This window comes from Ascidiella aspersa, chromosome 5, assembly GCF_963924565.1.
Source record: "Ascidiella aspersa chromosome 5, kaAscAspe10.2, whole genome shotgun sequence".
Taxonomy (NCBI): Eukaryota; Metazoa; Chordata; class Ascidiacea; order Phlebobranchia; family Ascidiidae; genus Ascidiella; species Ascidiella aspersa.
Genome location: NC_139451.1, coordinates 4,605,588 through 4,627,272, shown reverse-complemented (window position 1 = coordinate 4,627,272; position 21,685 = coordinate 4,605,588). Strand labels below are relative to the sequence as shown.

Below are 21,685 nucleotides of genomic sequence, written 5' to 3'. Positions count from 1 at the left end.
AGAATTAGTCGCATTTTGCTCTAATTAATTGATTTAGAAAACTAGAATTATCTAGTTGTCCAAGTCTGTCTGCAGGCGTTAACTGGACGTACTTTCCCAAAGTATTTTGTGGTTTTGTCCGATTCTGCCCTTATCTCGCCTGACAGGATAGTAATGGTTGTTTAACACAGGGGTCCGCAAATAGTGGGTCGCGACCCAAATTTGGGGCTCTATAGCGGTAACTTCCGGTCGCGAAAATCTTGAAGTTTATGAATAACGAAGTTTTCTTGGTAGTAGGCTACACAAAAAGAAATCTAATGCCCAAAATATCTATAAATAAACTACTTGAGCATTCCTGGTGCGTCTTTAAATGACCTTCGCACCTGTTTCCAAACACGACAACCCCACACAATGCAGTCTAGCATCGCTGCGTCTCAAAAAGGACAAGTTGCCCACTTGAAAAGTCAGTTAGCCACGCATCAACGATATTGACATATAACGTTGCTTTCATGGAAACAACTGGTTTAAAAAGGCCTGCCATTTACTATATAGTGTAGGGTGACTGCATTGAAGCGACAAATTGGGCGCTTTTACGACCGTTATTTTCTAACTACAGGGAGAGATAAGGTAATTGAATCCTTTTGCGTTAATATAAACAAACATTCCAATGAAATCGGTCATCACCTAAAGCAGTGTTGGGCAACCTTTTTCTATTCGCGGGCCAAAACCAAACTCGAAAAGGTTTCCTCTGCGGGCCGTTACATTTTAACTGTGTTGACAACAACGACTGTTATTCGGAGATCAAATTAGGGTATTTTGCAATTGAAAAGGCTCTAACTATACATGCTACACTCAATGTAGAAACAAGTTTTGCGCAAATCTCAAATAAAGTTTTTCTTTACCTAGTTGAAATATCCTAAAAATACAAGGAATGGCCTCGTGCTTAGTGTGTAAAAAAGGTCTTGGGCCGAATGATTTGCGTTGATTTAGCCAATGGGCCGTAGGTTGCCCACCCTGATCTAGAGCACAAATTTTGCGGACCCGTGGACCTACAACAATCAAACCAAAATGTAATTACAACAAAAGTATGCAACTAAAAACCTTCTCAGCTTTTACATACAACTGGTCTTAAATTTTAAGACTTAAACGAGCTGTAGCCCACTCTAAGACAGTTGGGCACAACACTTGCAGCGACGTTTGATAAAGTCAAATAGACCATCAACTCTATGTTATGTCGCAATTCTGCAAATTACGGATCTGAAAAAAGGCTCTAAATTGGATAGACAAGCCTTCAACATCTTGCATTTTGCAATTGAGATACAAAATGGTAATATATTTGGCGGACCGGCAGGAAAGTTGACGCGGACCGGCGGTTGAGAACCACTGATCTAGAGCATCGGTCTCCAATTATTTTCATCATCGGTCTCCAATTATTTTTCTCTCCAATTATTTTCATCTAAGGTCGGATAATTATAAGGTTTGACAATTCTTGGCCGGATATCAAATTTTGTAGTGTTCTTATTTATTTTGAGATAATATCCCAATTTTATCAAAAAAATATTTATGTCCAAGTCATTTGCCCAAAGGACTAAAGTCAAGTCAAAGAAATTCGAAAATCGTAACTCCAGTGTTCTTCATTGACTTAAATCTTTAAATCTTAAATCATTACAACATTACTTTAAAGAAATAATTGTTTGAAATTTGAATGCTTCTGTGGTAACTTTAATGGGAAAGCGTTTTCTAAGACTAAAACACAAACCGAACAAACGAACTCTTGCAGGCATTTTTATAACGCGCGACAGCATGAAGTGTGTTAGAGGTGAGCAACCCTAAATAAATCCAAAAATACGTTTTGAAATTGAAAAAATATATAAAATGTCAGTTGCGAAAAAAAACAAATTATTAGTTTTGAATAAAAATTCAAATAACATTGAAAAAAACAAAAAAAAACAACAACAACATTACATTTGTTTTTTCAATATTCGTTCAAACGAGCCATTATGACTCCATTAGCCATGCACAAAAAATTACCCGAAAAGGAAAAAAAAAATATGCGCAGCGGACCGTAACGTAAGTAATTCTTGAAACGACGAAAGCAGAACGAAGTTGTTTAATTCAGCGGCGAATTTTAAGGGAGATGGTTTCTAATAAACTAATCAAAGTTTCTAATAAACTAAATCAAGTAATTATTCTGATCATTGGAACACAAAACATTTCACAAACTGCAGAAAGGTAACCGTTTCTCATATTCGCTTCAATCTGCCCTGCACATTGTGACGATTAAACCGTCGATTGTCTACCACTACGGTGACGTCACATGGAACATCTTCGCTTATTTCAACACTGCCACCTCGCGGATAAGATAAATCGACCGCAATATGTTTCACTTTGATCAGTAAAAAAGCTAATAAACTAAACAAGTTTTTAAGAGAATGTTAATTGTTCTAAATGCGTTATAACAAGTATAAAATAAGTTAGCATGTATCTAAAATACCGATTCGTGATCTCAACGCACAAATTTTCCTCGGGTCAACGGAGTTAAACTGGGAAAATTGACGATTCTCTTTGTGTTTTTCAGTCTGTGTATTTTCGTTCACAAAAAAAAAATGATTTCTTTTAAAACAGTAGGTGATACATAGCAACAGTTAAAATTAGGAGAAAAATAACCCAATTTTATTGAAAAAACATTTATCCAAGTCCAAGTACACTCATTTGTCGGAATTAAGTCGAATGACTTAAGGCAACGCAATCCATTTGCATAAAGGACTTAAGTCAAGTCAATTGTCCAAAGGACTTAAGTCAAGTAAAGTCATTTGTCCAAAGGACTCTAGTCAAGTCAAGTCATTTGAAAAAAAAGCATTGATTTAAGTGCACTTAAGTCTAGTCATTAACACCGAAAATGGTGATAAAATTTAAAGAAAAAATAAATCAAGTGTACTTCATTGACTTAAGTCATTACAAAATTGCTTCAAGGAAATCATTGTTTGAAATTTTAATGCTAATGTGTTAACCCTTAAATAAGAAAGTATTTCAAAAAACTGAAGCACTAATCGATCAAATTCGTTTTTAGGTGGACGGAGTTAAATTGGAAGAACTTGCCAGGAACCGAGTTCAGGGAATCGCAATCCTTAACATTCCAAGTGTCTACGGTGGAACCAACCTCTGGGGAACCACAAAAAAAAAGGGCAGGGGGGCAAAAGACGGTTCCGGCGCCAAGGACCTGCGTTACGCCGTCCAAGGTAAGCAAAAAGTTGTCGGTTATCTGAAACGTTGTTTTTTGCGTTCTGGATTACGTTAGTTCAGGATAAAGACATGCAAATTACTACAACCTCCAACCAATATGCTCCAAAGTTGCAATCTTTTCATGCTGATAGTAATCCATAGGGTCGGCACTAGGTATGTCCGATAATATCGGATCGGAGCAGATACTCGATGCCAAGTGGTGCTATCGGTGCCTATCCGGTACCAAATTAACATAGGAATATCAGCCTGGATTTTCGATCCAACAAGCCCATGTCCTAAACAAAAATTTATCTAATAATCTAAGGTTAACAACTAAGCGTAACTAACCTCATAAGATTTAAGAAAAGTTTGACTTATAAACCTGGAAAACATGATATTTGAAATAATTAATTTCATCTTTTTGCCTGTTTGAGCATAATAATGACGTCACATAGTATCGGTTTTCGATTGAAATGGCAAGTATCGAAAATCTTTAGATACAACTAATCTCGTGCACGTCATTTTTCTTCTTTCTCCGTTTAATTTTTGTTTTTGGAGAAAAATAGACAAAAATAATTTGGTCTGAAAAAACCTGAAATCGTTACGCACGGATTTGTAATGTAGCTGAAAAACGAATCTCAAAGCAAAAAAGGTCGAGTATATCGACATCATCTTGATGTACATCATCAATTCAAAATTCAATTCAATTCAATTTTATTATTTTGGCGCATAACGTTGATACAACAACAAAAGCTATACGATTATATAATTTAATACGATCGGTTTATGTTCTTAAGCAAATCTATGGAGCACTGGTATAAAAGGTTGTTTTTTCTTGTTAATCGGTATGTGTGGAGTTCCTGGATTAGATTAGTTTAGGAGAAAGACACGTACAGCCAACCTCGGCCGGTCGCGTCATGTACGTCATTTTTCTTCCTTAATTGTTTGATTATTTTTATTAAACGATGACAGAATTTTTAAACCGAACTTCCATTGCAGAGATGGGTGACGAGATGTTGGAGGTGGTTGGTTTGGAAGGAGCTATGGACGTCGGTCAGATCATTTCCGGACTCAAAGCTGGAAAGAGGCTCGCTCAAGGAAAAGACATCAAAATAACGTAAGTGCTATGAGACAGTGTTGTAATTGCGTTGTTTCGTTCGAAATACTGACGATGCCTTTGTTGGCGAAATATATATATATATTTATATATATCTTTTCGGATTTTTAACAGGGCCTGACCTGAATTGATAGCTTTGCTGAAGTATTCTGCTGTAGTAAATAAGAAATTTTTAAATGACGCAAGTCCCAAGTAAAGACATTTATAAAACAACTTAAGTCCAAGTTAAGTCATTTTTAAAAGAACTTAAGTGCAAGTCAAGTCATTTCGAATAAATAACAAATCAAGTCCCCCTTGGTAAACTCTTCCTATTATGAAACGCAGCATAAACAAAGTAACTTGTTTTATGTGCAAGATAAATAACCAAATTTTATAATGAAAAATAATTAATAAAAACACTTTGTTTTAACCCGAGTCATTTGTCGAAAATACCATAGTCAAGTCAAGTCATTTATCCAAATGACCTAATTCAAGTCAAGTCATTTTTTTGTCCGAAAGACTTAAATTTTTTTTCTCTGTTGTCGACAAGTGTTATTTCGTACAATATCAGCTCGCTGATTTAAATCTTTAATGTTTTTGTGTTTCAGGACGCAGAAGCTGTTTCCAATGCAGGTTGATGGGGAGCCGTGGATGCAAGTTCCCTGCACTGTAAGTTCACGTTTTTTCTCATAATTTTATATTTTCCTGATTAGGCATGTCCGATACTTGACATTTTATTCCGATTCCGATACCCGATATTTTAGACTAAAATTATCGCGATCCGATACGATACCGAATGACGTCATTACTAGCAATATAGACGCAATTGTGTAGCTTAGTTAATAAAGCGATGGTTCCGGTATGACCTAGGTCGTGAGTTCGAACCTAATCGCAGGCTAGTTGTTTTTCTACTTTGACCATGAATTATAATACTTACCTGCCTATTCAAAGGCAGCTTATATACTGTATGTTGGTGCCCGTATCTTTGGCCAGTACAACTCCAGAAGGGCTTGACATTGCGTATTTAGCGTTCAGCGGGTAGGTAAGTAAGGCACACCTGACTCCAAGCCAAGAGTAGTTCGCTAAAAATACCTGTCCATATAACCTTTTAACTGTAGACAGAATCACTTCACTTAGTTGAAGTTGCTTGTTCGGTATATTCACAAACATCAGTAAACACGGTAACGTAACACAGTGATTCAAGTCGCTAGTATCAAACTGTATCCAGTCGAATAACATATCGTAGGATCCCTACGAAGCGCCGAAACCGCTTACTTCAGTGTTGGTCACAAGTCAATTTAACCCTGTTCACGTGTACTGTGACGTCATACTAGGTTAAGTAATGAAGTAATGCTTGATAAGACTATAAAAAGTTAAAAAACAGCGCACATTGTGTATATCAACGCTTCTGGTTGAAAAACTTTGTATTTAACGTTTTCTTTCGCGTTTCATCCTTAGATCCACGTCAGCCATAAAAACCAAGTGCCTATGATGATGGCAACGTCCAACGGTCAATCGTCCATGTTTTCCTGCTTTAGAAAAAACATCACGGACAACGACAACTAAACGAGAGAACAAAATACAAGCCTAAAGGTGGATTCACTCTAGACGCTTTTCTGGAGCAAAATTATAGCGGGAAAATTTATCATAAAAAATAACTCCCTACAATCGTTATAAAGTTAAATTGTCGATTATGTCAAACTACAGTTTTTGCCCAATATCAAACTGCAACTTAAAGCAGAATAAACAGGCTTTAAGTCTTTGTGTTTTTATAGTTCGGTTATTTTTTAAAAAGAAAACTAATTAAATAAGTAAATATTTTTTCTTGCTCTTCTAAGATACAAATTGACACATAACGCCTTGCCAGCGTTAACGGCAAGTTTCCTCGCTCCAAACCGAAATCGTTGAAAATATTTCAACTTTCCGCAACCGAAAGCGTTTTTTAGGCGTCGACGTTTTCCGTTAACGCAAAACGCTAGCGTCGCCCAGTTAACAAGCAACGCGTTGTCAACCTTAATGGCAAATTTTCCTAATCAAAAGCGTCAAAGTTGAAATATTTCAACTTTCCGCAACAGAAAGCGTTTTTCACGCTTTGGGCGTCGACGTTTTCCGTTAACGCAACACGCGTCCAGTGTGAATCAACCTTATCTCCAGAGCTCTATACTGTTTTTATCTAAAATATGATTCAAAATTTGTGTGACATTCCGTGTATGAAAGTCGCTTTTTTTTCTCAGTTCATTTTAGAGTATTCAAAGTATTTTAAGTGCGTATAGCCGATGATGTTTATTTATTTCTCTCTGTATTGGTAATCGAAGTGTGAAACCTGTTTTTTTTTGTTTTTTTCTGTTTATTGCTTGCTTGCCAATTGTGTTATCATCGACACCCTTAAATGAGTCGTTGCTGTTAGCTTTAATTTTATCTAGCGGGCAACATTTTAAACGATAATGTTTTTTAACGTTTTAAAGCGCAGGTATCCTTTTAAGAAAGCTCCAGTAAAAACTTTATTTTTTAATTTCTGTTGTTACTGCTGAGAAGCTTCTAGAGACCGCCATTATATCATTTCACTACTACTTCTTATCAGGGTTCTTAAACTGGGGTCCGTTTCCCCATTGGGATACGTGGGATAGTTTTAGGGGGTCAAAAAAGTCACATTGAAATCTTGGTGTATATTTAAAAACAAGGGTTAAATAGGAAAAATAAAACCCGTTGGCGCCTTTTTTAGACTCCATTTTAGTTTCAGGTGTTTTGGACTGAAAACAGGTTTATCTAAGCCTTCTGGTTTTTATGACGTCAATGTATGACGTCACCTTTAAAAATTACAAGGCGATACTGGTCCATTTGAACAAAAAAATTTTCCGCGTTAAAAAAGTTTAAGAACCCCGGTTCTAATTACTGCTATATCTGCAGAAGTATCTTTAGAACCTTTCGAGCCCTTAAAACTTTACAGGGGGGATTACGGGTTGAACTGAACACGCTACTTTCCCTTTTATCACTCTGCGCTTGACATCAGTATGCTACGTACCAAGTTACTATTGTCGTTAGCACCATTTGCTGGTTGAAATCGTTCTACGTTTTACGCTCACGATATTTCGCTTTTTTTTCTTTTCCAAGCAGAACAACTTTGGCGTACTTTTCCCACCCTTTGGCTTTGTACATATATAGCTCTGATGAATCTCAAAGGTATGTGTGTTGTTTTTACCGCGTAGTATTTCCTAACCTGTTTTTTCTGACTTCTTTTCGTTCCCGGGGGACTTTTATTATTGCACTTAGCGTTGTAAATTAGCCTACTAACGACGCCTTTGGTCTAGACCAGTGGTTCTTAACCTTTTAGTGTCGATACCTTGGAGAAACACTGATTTCAAATCATTTTTTTAAGATTATGCCGTTACCAACAAAATTATTGGGTTTACCATACTTTAAAAACAAAAAAATAAAAGAATGGCTACTGATTTTTGTTATTTATCTTTCAGTGATGTATTTCAATTAATCTTTTTTAAGGTTAGGTGTCTTTTTGATCAATATTCATTAATAAATAAATATGCTGTTGCTACCAGGCATAGTATATTTAAAACAGGTTCCTCTGGCAATATATAATATAATATATATTGCCAGAGGAACCTGTTTTAAATATTCACTAATAAACAACTCCAGAAATTCAAAAAATGATTGGTTTTAACATACCTTGAAAAAAACTCAAAATTGCAAGAATATATACCCATTTTTGTTTTTTTGCTTTCAAAAATAGCGTCAAAATGTTGCCAAATTACCGCTTTGGAGGTAATAACAAACAGGTTAAGAACCACTGAGACTGCCCCTTTTCCAGTAAAAAAATAGTTTAAAAAGCTAACATTTTAACAACATCACTGTACTTACATTCCCGCTCTAAACCCGAGTGTTTCCTGCATGATTTATCAATAAAAGTTTTTTTTTATTTAAGTTGTTCTAATTTTGGCTGATTTGATTTGTTTCCTTGTTTATTTCTGGACCTCACATGACAAAATTTTGTTTCGACCAATTGTTTGCAAATTTAACAAAGCGTTGTCAGATAAACGTTGAAATTACTTTTTCGCGTACATTTCCACTTTTATGTTACATCCTGTATGCCGCCATATCTTGGTCGGTTTGAATTGTGTCGTGTGTTTTATTTTTTTTTTCGGTTCCAGAAAGATTTCATGTATCCCAAGTACTAAGTATTTTGCGTTGTGATTTTTTTTAACGAAGAATAAATAGCGCTATCACTATAAGCCTACTTTTTCTACAATAATAGTTTGAACAGCAAAAATAGCCCAGTGGTAAGTATGGCCACTGGCCAGTGTTCTAATGACAATGACTTGACTTACGTCGTCTTTAGGACAAATGAGTTGACTTGGACTTCAGTCATTGAGTCAAATGACTTAGCGCTATCACTATAAGCCTACATTTTCTACAATAATAGTTTGAACAGCAAAAATAGCCCAGTGGTAAGTATGGCCACTGGCCAGTGTTCTAATGACAATGACTTGACTTACGTCGTCTTTAGGACAAATGAGTTGACTTGGACTTCAGTCATTGAGTCAAATGACTTAGCGCTATCACTATAAGCCTACATTTTCTACAATAATAGTTTGAACAGCAAAAATAGCCCAGTGGTAAGTATGGCCACTGGCCAGTGTTCTAATGACAATGACTTGACTTACGTCGTCTTTAGGACAAATGAGTTGACTTGGACTTCAGTCATTGAGTCAAATGACTTAGCGCTATCACTATAAGCCTACATTTTCTACAATAATAGTTTGAACAGCAAAAATAGCCCAGTGGAAAGTATGGCCACTGGCCAGTGTTCTAATGACAATGACTTGACTTACGTCGTCTTTAGGACAAATGAGTTGAATTGGACTTCAGTCATTGAGTCAAATGACTTAGCGCTATCACTATAAGCCTACATTTTCTACAATAATAGTTTGAACAGCAAAAATAGCCCAGTGGAAAGTATGGCCACTGGCCAGTGTTCTAATGACAATGACTTGACTTACGTCGTCTTTAGGACAAATGAGTTGAATTGGACTTCAGTCATTGAGTCAAATGACTTCGGATGAAAAGTGTTTCCATTTAACATTTTATTATAAATATGAGCTACTCCCCTCAAGTCTTGCAAGTAAGGCGAATAGGTTGAGTATATTTCTACAGGGAAGACATGACCACCGTACTATCTGAACACCACTAAATCGAAACTAAACAAACTGTCATTGCATCGCAAAGTGCATACTGTCAGGTCGCTTATAGATTTATTGTACATTCACATAATTTAGCATAGCTCGTTTTCAATAAAATAGCTTACAGCGCAGTAAAACACGTGTTTCCATAATGGAGTGCATCGTTGACTGGTTTGCAGTAGAAAGGATACGACTAACAGTAAAAGCGACTAATGCAGTAAAAGCGAATGCGTTGAGGATTAAAACTGGCCAGTTAACGGGCAGGATAAAGGAATTATGGCAGAACGACTTTAGCAGGGTTTTAGCAAAATGCAGACGCTGTGTCCTCTACAGTTGCGACATATCGTTTTTTATTATTTTTTGACTAAATTATCGCCCGTAATCGGACGTGTTATGAATTTTAATGGTTATCGTGTATAGTTGACCTGTTCTTATAACGACTTGACCTGGACAACTGATGACTTGGGCTTGAGTTATTTCACAAATGACTTGAGTTTACAACCCTGCCTGTCACCATTTTAAATAAAAAGAACCACTCTTTAAAAGAAGAAAAAATCAAGCACCAAACTTAGTAAATCGCAAATCAGTTCGTTTGGATGTTATATGAGGAATATATTTCGCTACTAAATTCAAACTAGAATAGTTTGTTTCCCTTCGGATTCACCAATTGTTTCAAAAAAGGAATTGCCAGTTCGTAATACGAGAAGTGCTAACTTGTTTCTTCTTTTAGTTTTTCGTTAAATAGTCAAAGTTCGCAAATGTAAGTGCGCTTTTAATTTAGTGCAGTGGTTCTAATTTTTTTTCATATTTCTTCCTTACGAGCCCAAACACTGTCTGTTCCTTCCCAGGAAAAACCACGCCATATTCTACCGTTTTTATTTATTACTTCGATGTTTCCCGCTGACAGAAAATCAAACATAGAACTACAAAAGACACATATGCGCCAAAAGCCAGGACTTGTTACAAAATTTGGATGCGCTAATCGGAAAGTTGAGTTTGTTCGAACGTATGACGTATTAATTTTATTATATGTAAAATGCCTGCATTGCTGTATAGTTCTTTTAAATGGGCCAAATAGACTCTTTACAATAACTGATTAAAAAACTTATTTTTCTATCCAAATTTCCTCCCTGGAACAAATTTCAAAAAACCCACCATCATGAAGCCAAATGGCTCTCTTTGAGAACCACTGATTCTCAAAAAACCACTGACTATTGCTAACACCAAACTACTAAGTTTAAGCTAAGGCTAAAAAACTATCTGGTAACCTGGTGTATAATGCAGGATTGCTGGGCATTATAATACTTTTCAAAGAAAATTGTGGTTAGTTGGATCGCTCGACCTGCATTGAATATAATTTGAAAACTAAACGGCGTAAATGTCATGTTTCACACAATTAAAAAAAATATTTTTTTAACGGCACTTTCTAAACACATAGTTTCAGCTCAAATAATATTTAAATCGTTTTAAGATGTAAAAACTTTGTGACAACCCTGTAATACATGGCTAAACGCTCGATCTATTTTGGGGATAATAAGCATAACGCGATAGTAAGTTTAAAAATTCTTGATGCGTCTTCGATGAAGCTTGCTCTCAAAAACTGATGCTTTTACAAAAAATCAGATCAATCGCTTGCAACCTTCGGCATTTTATTTACAAGTAGTTGTGTTAGAAGAGTGAGAGACACTACATTAGGCAGGTGTCTCTGTTTTGATCTCGTGCGAAACGTACCGATATAACAAGCATAAAAAGTCTTACAGGCAGACACGCTAATTGAAAATCAATAAATATAAAGCAGTGATGTTAGACGCTTGTTTTAACACAAAAAATGACAACGGGAAAGAATATTAATCATCAGAGCAATAGGTTACATAACGTAAAAATGTAAAGGGATTAACAGAAATATGATAAGTTATGTGATGTTAGTGATATCAAAATTACCGGACAATGATCGAAAAATTAGGTAATAAAATTTTTTATGAAGAATTAGGCAAGGTTATTATTTAAACTGTTGCTACCACAAAAATCAAAATCAAAAATAGCTCCTCTGGTAATTGTTAACCAACGTTTCGGCAACCTAATATTCAAATCACCTTCTTTAGGGTGAATTACACCGAAGGTAAGAAGGCAATTTATGTAGGTTGCCGAAACGTTGGTTAATTACAATTACCAGATGAGCCATATTTGATCATTAAGTGCTACCATTATCTGAGAAGAGTCTTTTTTCCCGAATTTAATCTCAGAGGCCTAATAAAACAACGCAGTAGATTTGTTAGACCATTTTTCGGCAGCTTTAAACAAGATCAAACACCACTACACCTTGATACAAACTTCGGAAAAGTTGATTTTGAACTAGGGATGTCCGATAATATCGGATCGGGGCCGATGCCAAGTGAAAGTCGGTACTCGTCCGATACTAGGGTGGTATCGGTACCGATCCGATAATAATTTAATACAGGTATTTTATCTGTGATTTACGATACAACGCAGTTAAAACAATGTAGTAAGTTAACAAGAGAAGGTATTTAAACCTCTCAACGTTAAAGCCAAGTTTAACCTAAAAACATAAAAAGAAATAACTTTGAACGTTGTAAGTTCACCTCATCAAAAAAGCAGAAAATGTTAAAGCATTTTGTCTGAAAACCTAATAAAAATTAGCTTTTAACGTTGTTTAAATTTCCTTTTTTTGCTTGTTTGAGTATAGCAATGACGTCATTGGTATGGGATCGAAATCGCGATATTTTTTGACTAAAATATCGGTTATCGGATAAAAATGTTAATTATCGGGCACCCCTGCTTTGAACTGTCGAAAGTTGTGCAAAGACGCACAGAAAAAAGCGAAAAAAGCAACAATAAAACAACGCTACTGAAAGAAGGCAGTGCTGCCGAATATTTACTGATCATGCAACGAAAAAAACGAGACATTTTTTGGCATTCTTTAATAAATCGACCAAATTATTACTCGTATCTTAAGATTTGTTTTTAAAAGCTTTGCTGTTACATTTACGCTTAGTATTTGGTCCGCCGCGAAAAAAGATTAAGAAACACTGTGAATGCCTTAATATTTCGTCCGCCGAAAAAAGATTAAGAAACACCGTGAACACCTTAATATTTGGTCCGCCGCGAAAAAAGATTAAGAAATACTGCGAATAAGTCATTATCGTGTTGAAAATTTGCTCAAAAACTTAAACATCTTTGATTTCGTTGCTAATATACCGTTTGCCACTCGCTTGTGCAATATGGTGCGAAATTCTGTTTTCGCCAAATTACTTCTTGGAGTTCCGAAGTCCGAGTGGTTTCCTCATGCGATCCATCTAAAGGTAGAAGAAAAAAACTGTTTACCTCAGGCATTTTTTTTAATAAAATAGGGCTATTTATTTAATTTGGGGAAATAACACAGTTGTCGGTGAGTTATCATTTCAAGGTTTTTGTTGTGAAAATGACTTGTCTCGGAATTGACTTGCGCTAATTATGACTTGACTTTGTTATTTAATTAAAAATGCTCGAATTGGATTTAATTTATTTTTACGTCAATGACTTGACTGGGCCTTGAATTGGGCAACTGATGACTTGGACTGGAACTTGACTTTTATTTGAGACCGACTTAGACTTGCTATTGACAAAATGACATTTTAAGAAAACTTTCTTTTTACAAAATGACATTTTAAGAAAACTTTCTTTTTACAAAATGACATTTTAAGAAAACTTTCTTTTTACAAAATGACATTTTAAGAAAACGTGCTATTTACAAAATGACATTTTAAGAAAACTTTCTTTTTACAAAATGACATTTTAAGAAAACGTGCTATTGACAAAATGACATTTTAAGAAAACTTTCTTTTTACAAAATGACATTTTAAGAAAACGTGCTATTGACAAAATGACATTTTAAGAAAACGTTCTTTTTACAAAATGACATTTTAAGAAAACTTTCTTTTTACAAAATGACATTTTAAGAAAACGTTCTTTTTACAAAATGACATTTTAAGAAAACTTTCTTTTTACAAAATGACATTTTAAGAAAACGTGATTTTTACAAAATGACATTTTAAGAAAACATTCTATTTACAAAATGACATTTTAAGAAAACGTGATTTTTACAAAATGACATTTTAAGAAAACTTTCTTTTTACAAAATGACATTTTAAGAAAACGTGCTATTGACAAAATGACATTTTAAGAAAACGTTCTTTTTACAAAATGACATTTTAAGAAAACTTTCTTTTTACAAAATGACATTTTAAGAAAACGTGATTTTTACAAAATGACATTTTAAGAAAACGTTCTTTTTACGAAATGACATTTTAAGAAACGTCTTAATCAAGATGCTGTCGATTTACTCGACCTTTTTGGCGTTGCAATTTATTATCAAGCTACATTGTACGGGATTTTACACAATGACATATTTAAGACTGACTTAGTCTTGCTTGTTGCTATTTTACAAATGACTTAGCGTGTGCTTTAACGACGTTTCCTTGAATACAAGAAGACCTTTTCAACTTACCAAGCTAGGAGTTCGCTTCCCGCCTTCTGTGGCTTTCTTTTGACGACTGCTTGACGATTTCTCGGGCGTTTTGCGTGTTTTGCTAATCACTGAAACTGCTAAGGAAAAAAAATCGTTCGTTATTATTGGGAAAAAACTCTCCAGGTACTTTACCAAACATACAAATACTGCAATGTGGGGATCCAGGCAAGATAAAAATATATTTAAAAAAGGGTAATGTTTTTTTTCGGAAATATTTTTTTGCGTGACTAAATATTTAAACTGTCCAGTAAAATACGAAAAATGTAACGTTTGTTTTAATGTCATAAAAAAAGTAAATACTGCAGACAGTATGGAATTCCGATATTTGAAATTTTACTATTTTAAAATCGATTTACCTTCTAAGGTTTAAATCACTGTATTTAAACGAAAAATCACGACAGAAAAGCATCGGATCGGCACCGATACCACCCTAGTATCGGACGAGAACCGATAATATCGGACAAACCTAGTTGACAGTCAAACTAAAGCATCTGGAGTAGAAAAGTGATCGACTGATTTTTCAGTTTTATACGGGACTGGTTTATTTTGAAAGGTAATGCTTCTGCACTTTGGTCGCAGTTCAATTTTGCTGGGTCGCCGACGGCAGTAGTTTATATGATTAGATATTTTGATTCTGAGCGAGATCTCTCTAAAAAAAAATCGTCGAAAAACTTCGCGCCGACGACACAACACCAACATAAAAATACATCACAAAATTTTACTATTTTATTTTCTCCTTTTTCGTTCGTTTTTACGCACCGACTGACAAAATTGCGAGTAGACTTATTTTTATCAACGCGAAAAATCCAAAGTTTTTTTAGAAGTAAAAAAAAACGCAGACCATTGTGGTCTGTATTCCAAAGTGTTTCCAACGCCCCCAAAAAATCGTTTTTTGCCCATTATTTTTAAGCTGCCCATAACAGAAAACGCCCTTCGTATAATACGAAACTGCCCCCTTTTTAAAATGGTGTTCAAGTTTAACTGCCCCTTATGACATGGATAATATATTCATTAAATTCGAACAATCTTCTGATTTCTTACATTTTGTTCGCTTATAGAAGGCTCGCAAAAGCAAATTCGTTCACCAAAGATTTGCTGTCATGAAAAAATCAAATACAGAAAGTATAATAATGTAAAAAACACTTGTTTAAGTATAGGAAAAATACAAAACTGTTGTTACAGAGTTGGTCTTCGGCTTGTTTCTTGCGATTTCGTCTTTTTCTCCATCCTGGATTGACAGGCGGGGTGTTGGCGATCTCAAACATGGTGCTTTCCCGTCGGGGGTTGCGCTAGAACATAAAAACTTTTTTTAAATTTTTTTCCTAACTGGTGCCTGTTCAGCATGACTGCTTGAAAAATCACGCTATACTATATAAAATGCAGTTACTGCTATTTTTTTGCTACTTTTCAAGGAAAAATCGCTGCGTTGGAGTTATGGCCTCAATTGTAATTCATTTGGTTTCGAAGCATAACGGTTAAAAAGATATAAAACAACACAAAGAAAATACAAACAAAAATTTTTATAAGTAATCACAAGTAAAAATATTCAAATCTGTTATTTTAGTCAATATTTGAGATTCGGCTTGCCCGATCAAACTGGCATTGATACGGCCTTGGTATTTTAAAAGTTGCTATTGATATCTCACAACACTGATTAAAATAAGTGTTACCTTTATTTCGTCGGGTTGGTTATTCCTTAGGAACGGTCCTGCGATGGTATCACGTCGATTCTAGGCAGAAAAAGTTACATTAAAAGTGGAGACAATATTGAAACTTTTAATTCTTTAAAGGGAGGGTTTTTTAATTATTTACATTTAAAGTTTACTTTACTGCGAAAAAACGTAAATTGTCAGTCGATTCGGTCTATCTTCAAAAAGCGGACAAATCAATTTAATTATCGAATAAAAATCCTTTCCGTTGCTTTTAAATATTTTAACTTTGACGCTCGAGAAAAACGCGTTATGTGTAAACTGGACGACGCTAGCTGTCTACGCAAGACGCTGACGCCAGAAGCAAAACCCGTCTAATGTAATTCAACCTTTAACTGTTAGTTTCGCTTTCAACTTGTTTTTTTCAGTCGCACAAAAAGCACACGTGTTTACCTCGCAAGACTTTAACGCAGTAAACATAACGCGGAAAGTAGTTTGACCAAATTTTGAATCCAAGGCAGGATGAGGTATGACGTGATGCTTAATCAGTCATTTGCAACGATATTTTTTTGCCATCTATTGACCTAGGACAGCGTGGTTTAACTGCAGGCCCAGCTTTTTTGGAGTTTCAGCTTTTTTGGCACGCGAACTGATAGTCAGCTTTGCTTCAATGCGGCAATATCACTTCAATTTTTGTTTTTTTAATTTTTTGGTGTTGAAATTATTTCATAACTACCGTAACTGAACAAAGGTATACATTCCATAAAGTTAGTATATACGCCATAGACTATGTATAATTTGTCAGCAATAAGCCTAAGAATCGCAATTTAAAAACATTGGCCCACAAGATAAAAAACCTTGTTTTTGGCCCGCGATGAAAAGAAGCTGGAACACCCTGACCTAGCAGTATAAATATAATAATACTTGAAGCATGCTAACCTGTACCCTAACCCCAGTTAATAACTGCAGTACGCATTACGTCATATTCTAAAGTGCCTTGATCTACCAGAGACATACCTTAGGTTTGGTCAAAGTATCCTCCGTCGTAAACAACAATAACAAGTATATCGAACGAATGTTAATTACAACAGTTAGATCCTAATTCGCGACAGGCGAGTTGTACCTTGGGCGATGAGGACTGCCACTGCATGTGCGGTAGTGTGAGTACGTCTTGTTTTCGCTTGGTGCCGTGAAGCGAAGAGCTCTGCGCGAGGTTTGTGGATGATGATTTTTGCGCAAGAGTCGACGAGGAACGGTAACCCGGAAGTGCTCGCACTGTGGGAAAATAAGTAGTGGTGGTCACTCGGGGGCGGCAAACTATGTGGAAAACGCTAGAAATGCCAAAATTATGTTGAAGGCTGAAAAAATGCTAAAATTAAGAAAAAAAATACAAATGACAAAAAAACGCTAAAAATGCCAAATTAAGAAAAAAAAAAGCGCTGAAAATACCAAATTGAAAAAAAAACGCTAAAAATGCCAAAATTAATAAAAACGCTAAAAATGCCAAAATTAATAAAAACGCTAAAAATGCCAAATTGACGCTAAATGCAAAATTAAGACAAAAAATGAGTTTTATTAAAAAATACTTCATTTCAATTTTTAACTTAAAAAGTAAAGGGAACGAAAATGCTTAATTGTACCAAAGTTACTTTACACAAGATTTGACATGTCTGAGTCAAGTCATTAATTCAAAAGATTTCAGTCCAGTCTAATCTTTTGAAAACAATGACTTAAATGCACCTTAGCCAAGTCAAACGATTTGAAAACAGTTACCTAAGCGCACTTAAGTCAAGCAATTTGAAAACAGTGACTTAAGTCAAGACCAGTCATTTGAAAAAAATTGTCAATGAATTTAAACACAGTGACTTAATTGCACTTAAGTCAGGTCAAACAATTTAAATAGACTGACTTAAGTAAGTCTAATCATTTGAAAACAACTTAAGTGCACTCAAAGCCATGCCATTGTCATTACCACACTCGTTACCTTCGCTACGTTGCGTGGTGGATAGCAAACTTTTCGAGTCTATTTTCCTGATGGTTTCTTTCGCGTTGCCGATCCGTATTGTTTCGTCACATTTGCTGGGGGTTTTACCCTAAAAGGAAAAAATATACTCGATCGTGAACTGAACAAAAAACGCAAAAAAATTACAATAAAAGACTGAAAAATTTTTGAATTGTGTAAAAAAGAACAATCAGTGAGGTATAAATTTTGGCATTTGGTCAATTTTTTTCTTCTTAAAAGTGGAAATATCACACCAACACATAAAACAAACATGTCAAACAGAACTAGGCTATGATTTGTATCGCCACACAAATATGAGAAAAATGATCCAGGTACATACTAGAGATCGACCAATATCACTTTTTCGGAAGCGATACCCAATTTTAACAATATTTTTATACATACCCGGATTCCTGGAATATAACGAAAAATTGAATTAAATAAAAAGAAAATCCAAATAACATTAGTTTATCTAACTATATTTAGTAAACTCTTATTTTGCATGTGACCTTGGCATGTAGTTAAACCAAAAAATTGGGGGTAAAACAAAAAAAAAATTTTTGTAATTAGAAAAAAATTTTTGTGGAATTACTATAGGAGAAACTATATCCAGGGTTCGAAGTTAATATCGACTGAGATATTAAAAAACTACCGATAAAGATATATCGTTAGAGCAAGATATCGGCCGATTTTTATGGTGAACCGATATATCGGTCTATCTCTAGTACATAAATAACACAAGTAAATCGGTGTTTATTGCAAAGAACAAACGTGTGTTATGTGGCAAACGTTTACACACAGTGACCATCGGAACGCCAAAACCACCAACTTACGATGAAGATAGCACCAGCTTCGTTTTGTTGGTTGTAAGTCTGTGCGATTCGGCAAAAATACAACGGGTAAAACAACGCTGAGAAAAACAATGCTAGTAGTTTTTTGGCATTTATTTGCTTTTGCCGAGACAGAAAAATCTCCTTTTTTTATGAATTCAAAATTAGAAGAAAACCGCTTATTAGACCAGCTAACTGTCTCGTGGCATCGGTACATTACGATTCAAGGTTACGATCAAGGAAAAAAGGTATTGTACTTTCTAAGATAAAATTGGATTTTTTGCTTAGTAGTTCAACTTAAAATGCGCGAACACAGTCGCTGCAACTAAAATACCGGCATATCTGTGTATTAAAATGACAGGACAATTTGATTGCGCCAGTAGATTTGCCATCAATAATTAGCATTAAAGCTTTTTAGTTTTCTCATTTAGATTCAGATAATTTTCGCGAAACCTGTACTTTAAACTAAATTCCGAACAAAAAGTATATATCTTTAACCAATTTACAATCATTCTGTGATGAGCCATTATAAGTGAGATTCGAACTCACGAATGTGGGAATACGCGACCACTGCCCTAACAAGCTATTGTCATCAAACCTGTGTTTTAACAGAATAGAGGGCTTAAAGTGCGCCAGTTGCCAGTAAGATTCGAACTCACAAATGTGGGAAAATGCGACCACTTCCTTAACAAGTAAGCTATCATCATACCTGCGTTTCAACAGGATAGGACGACTTGAGATGCGCCAATTGCTTAGAGTTCCTCTTTTGCAGCTCGGCGATCCTGTACATCGAGCACGAGTAGTTCGGGTCGTCCGGCTCCTCAAGCACCGACGGCAACCCTGCGTCATAATGACGTCACAATGGTGAGCGCGATGCGCGATGAAATGCTGCCACTGGAGTTACGACACGCACGCGGGGATTTATTCACCAGTGTTGTAATGACTTGAAAGGTGCACTTAAGACACTGTTTTTAATGACTTGACTTGACTAAAGCCTGTTGGGCAAAATTACTTCACTTAACTTAAGTCTTTTAGGCTAAATGACTTGACTTAAGTATTTCGGACAAATGATTTGGGTTGACTTAAGCCTTTTGGGCTAAATGACAAAGAAGTGTTTTTAATAAACTTTCGACTTGCTCTAATTATGACTTAAGTGGACTTGTCATTTACCCAAAAAACTTAACTTGGCCTTCGGTTACTTTGCAAATGACTTTGTATTAAATGAAGTGTCACAATAGGGTTATTTATGTTAATTCTTGCACGTAAAACAATTTTCTTTGTAATTGAGTTCAATTATTTTTCAGTTGAGTTATTGCTCATAATCGGATGTGTTTACAAGTTTTAATAGTTTAACTTTTCACTTTTATGACTTGGAATTGACTTGTTGTAATGACTTGACTTGGACTTGGCAAATGACATGTTTACAACACTGCCCAAACGGTTTATTTGCTGAGTGCATCTGGCATGTTGTGGGTAAAAAGTATAACACGCTGCTTTTTTAAGTTTGCGTAATTTAACTTTTTGTTTATGTTAACTCAAAACAGTCGGGTTTGAAGAAAATTGCGATTAAATAGGAGAGAACAAGATACCAATCTCAAATCAATACATCAGTAATGGTCAAATTATAACTTGCGTTATTAAAAAGGCAGGTTATTTCTTTTCATTGACACCGGTTATATGAGTAATGCATGTTATGTAACTCCAGTGGCCAATCAGTAAATCATCACAATAACAAGATTATATCAATATATGTTCAATATTTGATGCTTGCTTGCATGCCAGGGCTGATGTATGAGCGGCTTGATATCAGAGGTGTACGATATTTCGTATATATTATCCTATACCGATACCCGATGATCCAGCAAAAGCGACTGTTTTTTATCCTAATAATAACATCCTTTAGTACAGGGATGTCCAACCTGCGGCCCGCCTGATGTTTACGTGCGGCCCACCACTTATTGTCACTTTTGGTAGCCATTATTAAAAACAATTGTTTCGACTATCATCAAACGTGTAAAAGGCGCAGTATTTGATGTAGGCCTAATCTTATGTTTTTTCTGAGACTATTATCGAGTCTAATGTCGCATTTCAAAATCCATCGACTTTGTGCACCTATCATTGCTAAGCAAGATGTGTGTTTTTCTAAATGTGTATTTTTCCGGACCGTTTTAAGGAAATGTATCAGCCCAAACATGTAAAACCACAAATTTTCGCGCTTCGCCATAATAAAAATAATAAATAAGGTCGAGATTACTTGTATATTCGCGCATAAGTTCACTCAAGAGCGGGTGTTTATAAGTTAAGTTGTTTTATGACGTCACGATATGACGTAACTTATGACGTCACCCCTTTAATTTGAGAGGTTTTGCGGCCCATCGAAATTTTTAAAGTGGCAATGCGGCCCATTCTACTAAAAGGTTGGACATCCCTGCTTTAGTATCTGCTCCGATACTAAATGATGTTATTATTAGAATAAAAAACTTTAAAAAAGGCAAACCATGACTTAACTCGGCATCGGACCAGTATCGATACCACTCTAGTATTGGTACAACCACTTGACATGGGGTATCGGATATCGGCTCTGATCCGATACTATCGGACACCCATTGATAGACATAATGTTAGGCGTTAATATCATGCAGATGTTAGCACAGACCCAATATTAGGCATCACACATCACAGTTATGAATGTACAGTAGGCATATCGGTTAGGTCGCTAATACCAGAAGTAAAAGTCAAGGGTTAAACCAGCTCCAGCGCAAACCACGCATGCTATGTTATAAAGATGTACAGCCTCCTAATCTTTTTTATGCTTCGCCTGGATCAGTTAGTTTAAAAGATGACGTCACAAAGTCATGATACAAAGAGAATTTATAAATCTGCTGCTTCCGGTCCATAATGTGAAATCGCAATGGAGTCCTAATGAACATTCAGTGTAATGTTCATTATGTTTCTAACTTGCAAACCTTACGTACAAGATTGTAAATTCACTTAAAACTGCTCCAAAAATACCAAATTAATTTAGCTTTTTCTTGCCAGGTGAAAAAGTTAGGAAGAAAACGCTAAATTAATTCGGTAGTTCTGGAGCAGTTTTAATTGAAATTTACATGCTTGTATTTTGAATCTTTGTTCCGAACTACTTCAGTATCCATGCCAGGAATAAACAAAAATGACTCAAATGAATTTTAAT

At 35.4% G+C, this 21,685-nt stretch overlaps 2 protein-coding genes across 2 annotated transcripts in view; one reads left to right on the top strand and one right to left on the bottom strand.

Moving 5' to 3' along the window:
• Positions 1-8,532, top strand: part of LOC146141551 (diacylglycerol kinase beta-like) — a 62,228-nt gene extending 53,696 nt beyond the window's left edge. The window contains exons 22-25 of the mRNA XM_083390352.1: positions 3,050-3,218; positions 4,201-4,318; positions 4,906-4,966; positions 5,756-8,532. Of these exons, the coding sequence (XP_083246478.1) occupies positions 3,050-3,218; positions 4,201-4,318; positions 4,906-4,966; positions 5,756-5,863 (456 nt within the window). The 3' untranslated portion in view covers positions 5,864-8,532. The remainder of the gene's footprint in view (positions 1-3,049; positions 3,219-4,200; positions 4,319-4,905; positions 4,967-5,755) is intronic.
• Positions 8,533-11,146: 2,614 nt separating this feature from the next.
• LOC146141550 (uncharacterized) overlaps positions 11,147-21,685 on the bottom strand; it is a 41,756-nt gene continuing 31,217 nt past the window's right edge. The window contains exons 30-36 of the mRNA XM_083390178.1: positions 19,205-19,335; positions 17,648-17,756; positions 16,787-16,938; positions 15,685-15,744; positions 15,195-15,303; positions 13,994-14,091; positions 11,147-12,803 (exon numbers count right to left, since the gene is read on the bottom strand). Of these exons, the coding sequence (XP_083246304.1) occupies positions 12,756-12,803; positions 13,994-14,091; positions 15,195-15,303; positions 15,685-15,744; positions 16,787-16,938; positions 17,648-17,756; positions 19,205-19,335 (707 nt within the window). The 3' untranslated portion in view covers positions 11,147-12,755. The remainder of the gene's footprint in view (positions 12,804-13,993; positions 14,092-15,194; positions 15,304-15,684; positions 15,745-16,786; positions 16,939-17,647; positions 17,757-19,204; positions 19,336-21,685) is intronic.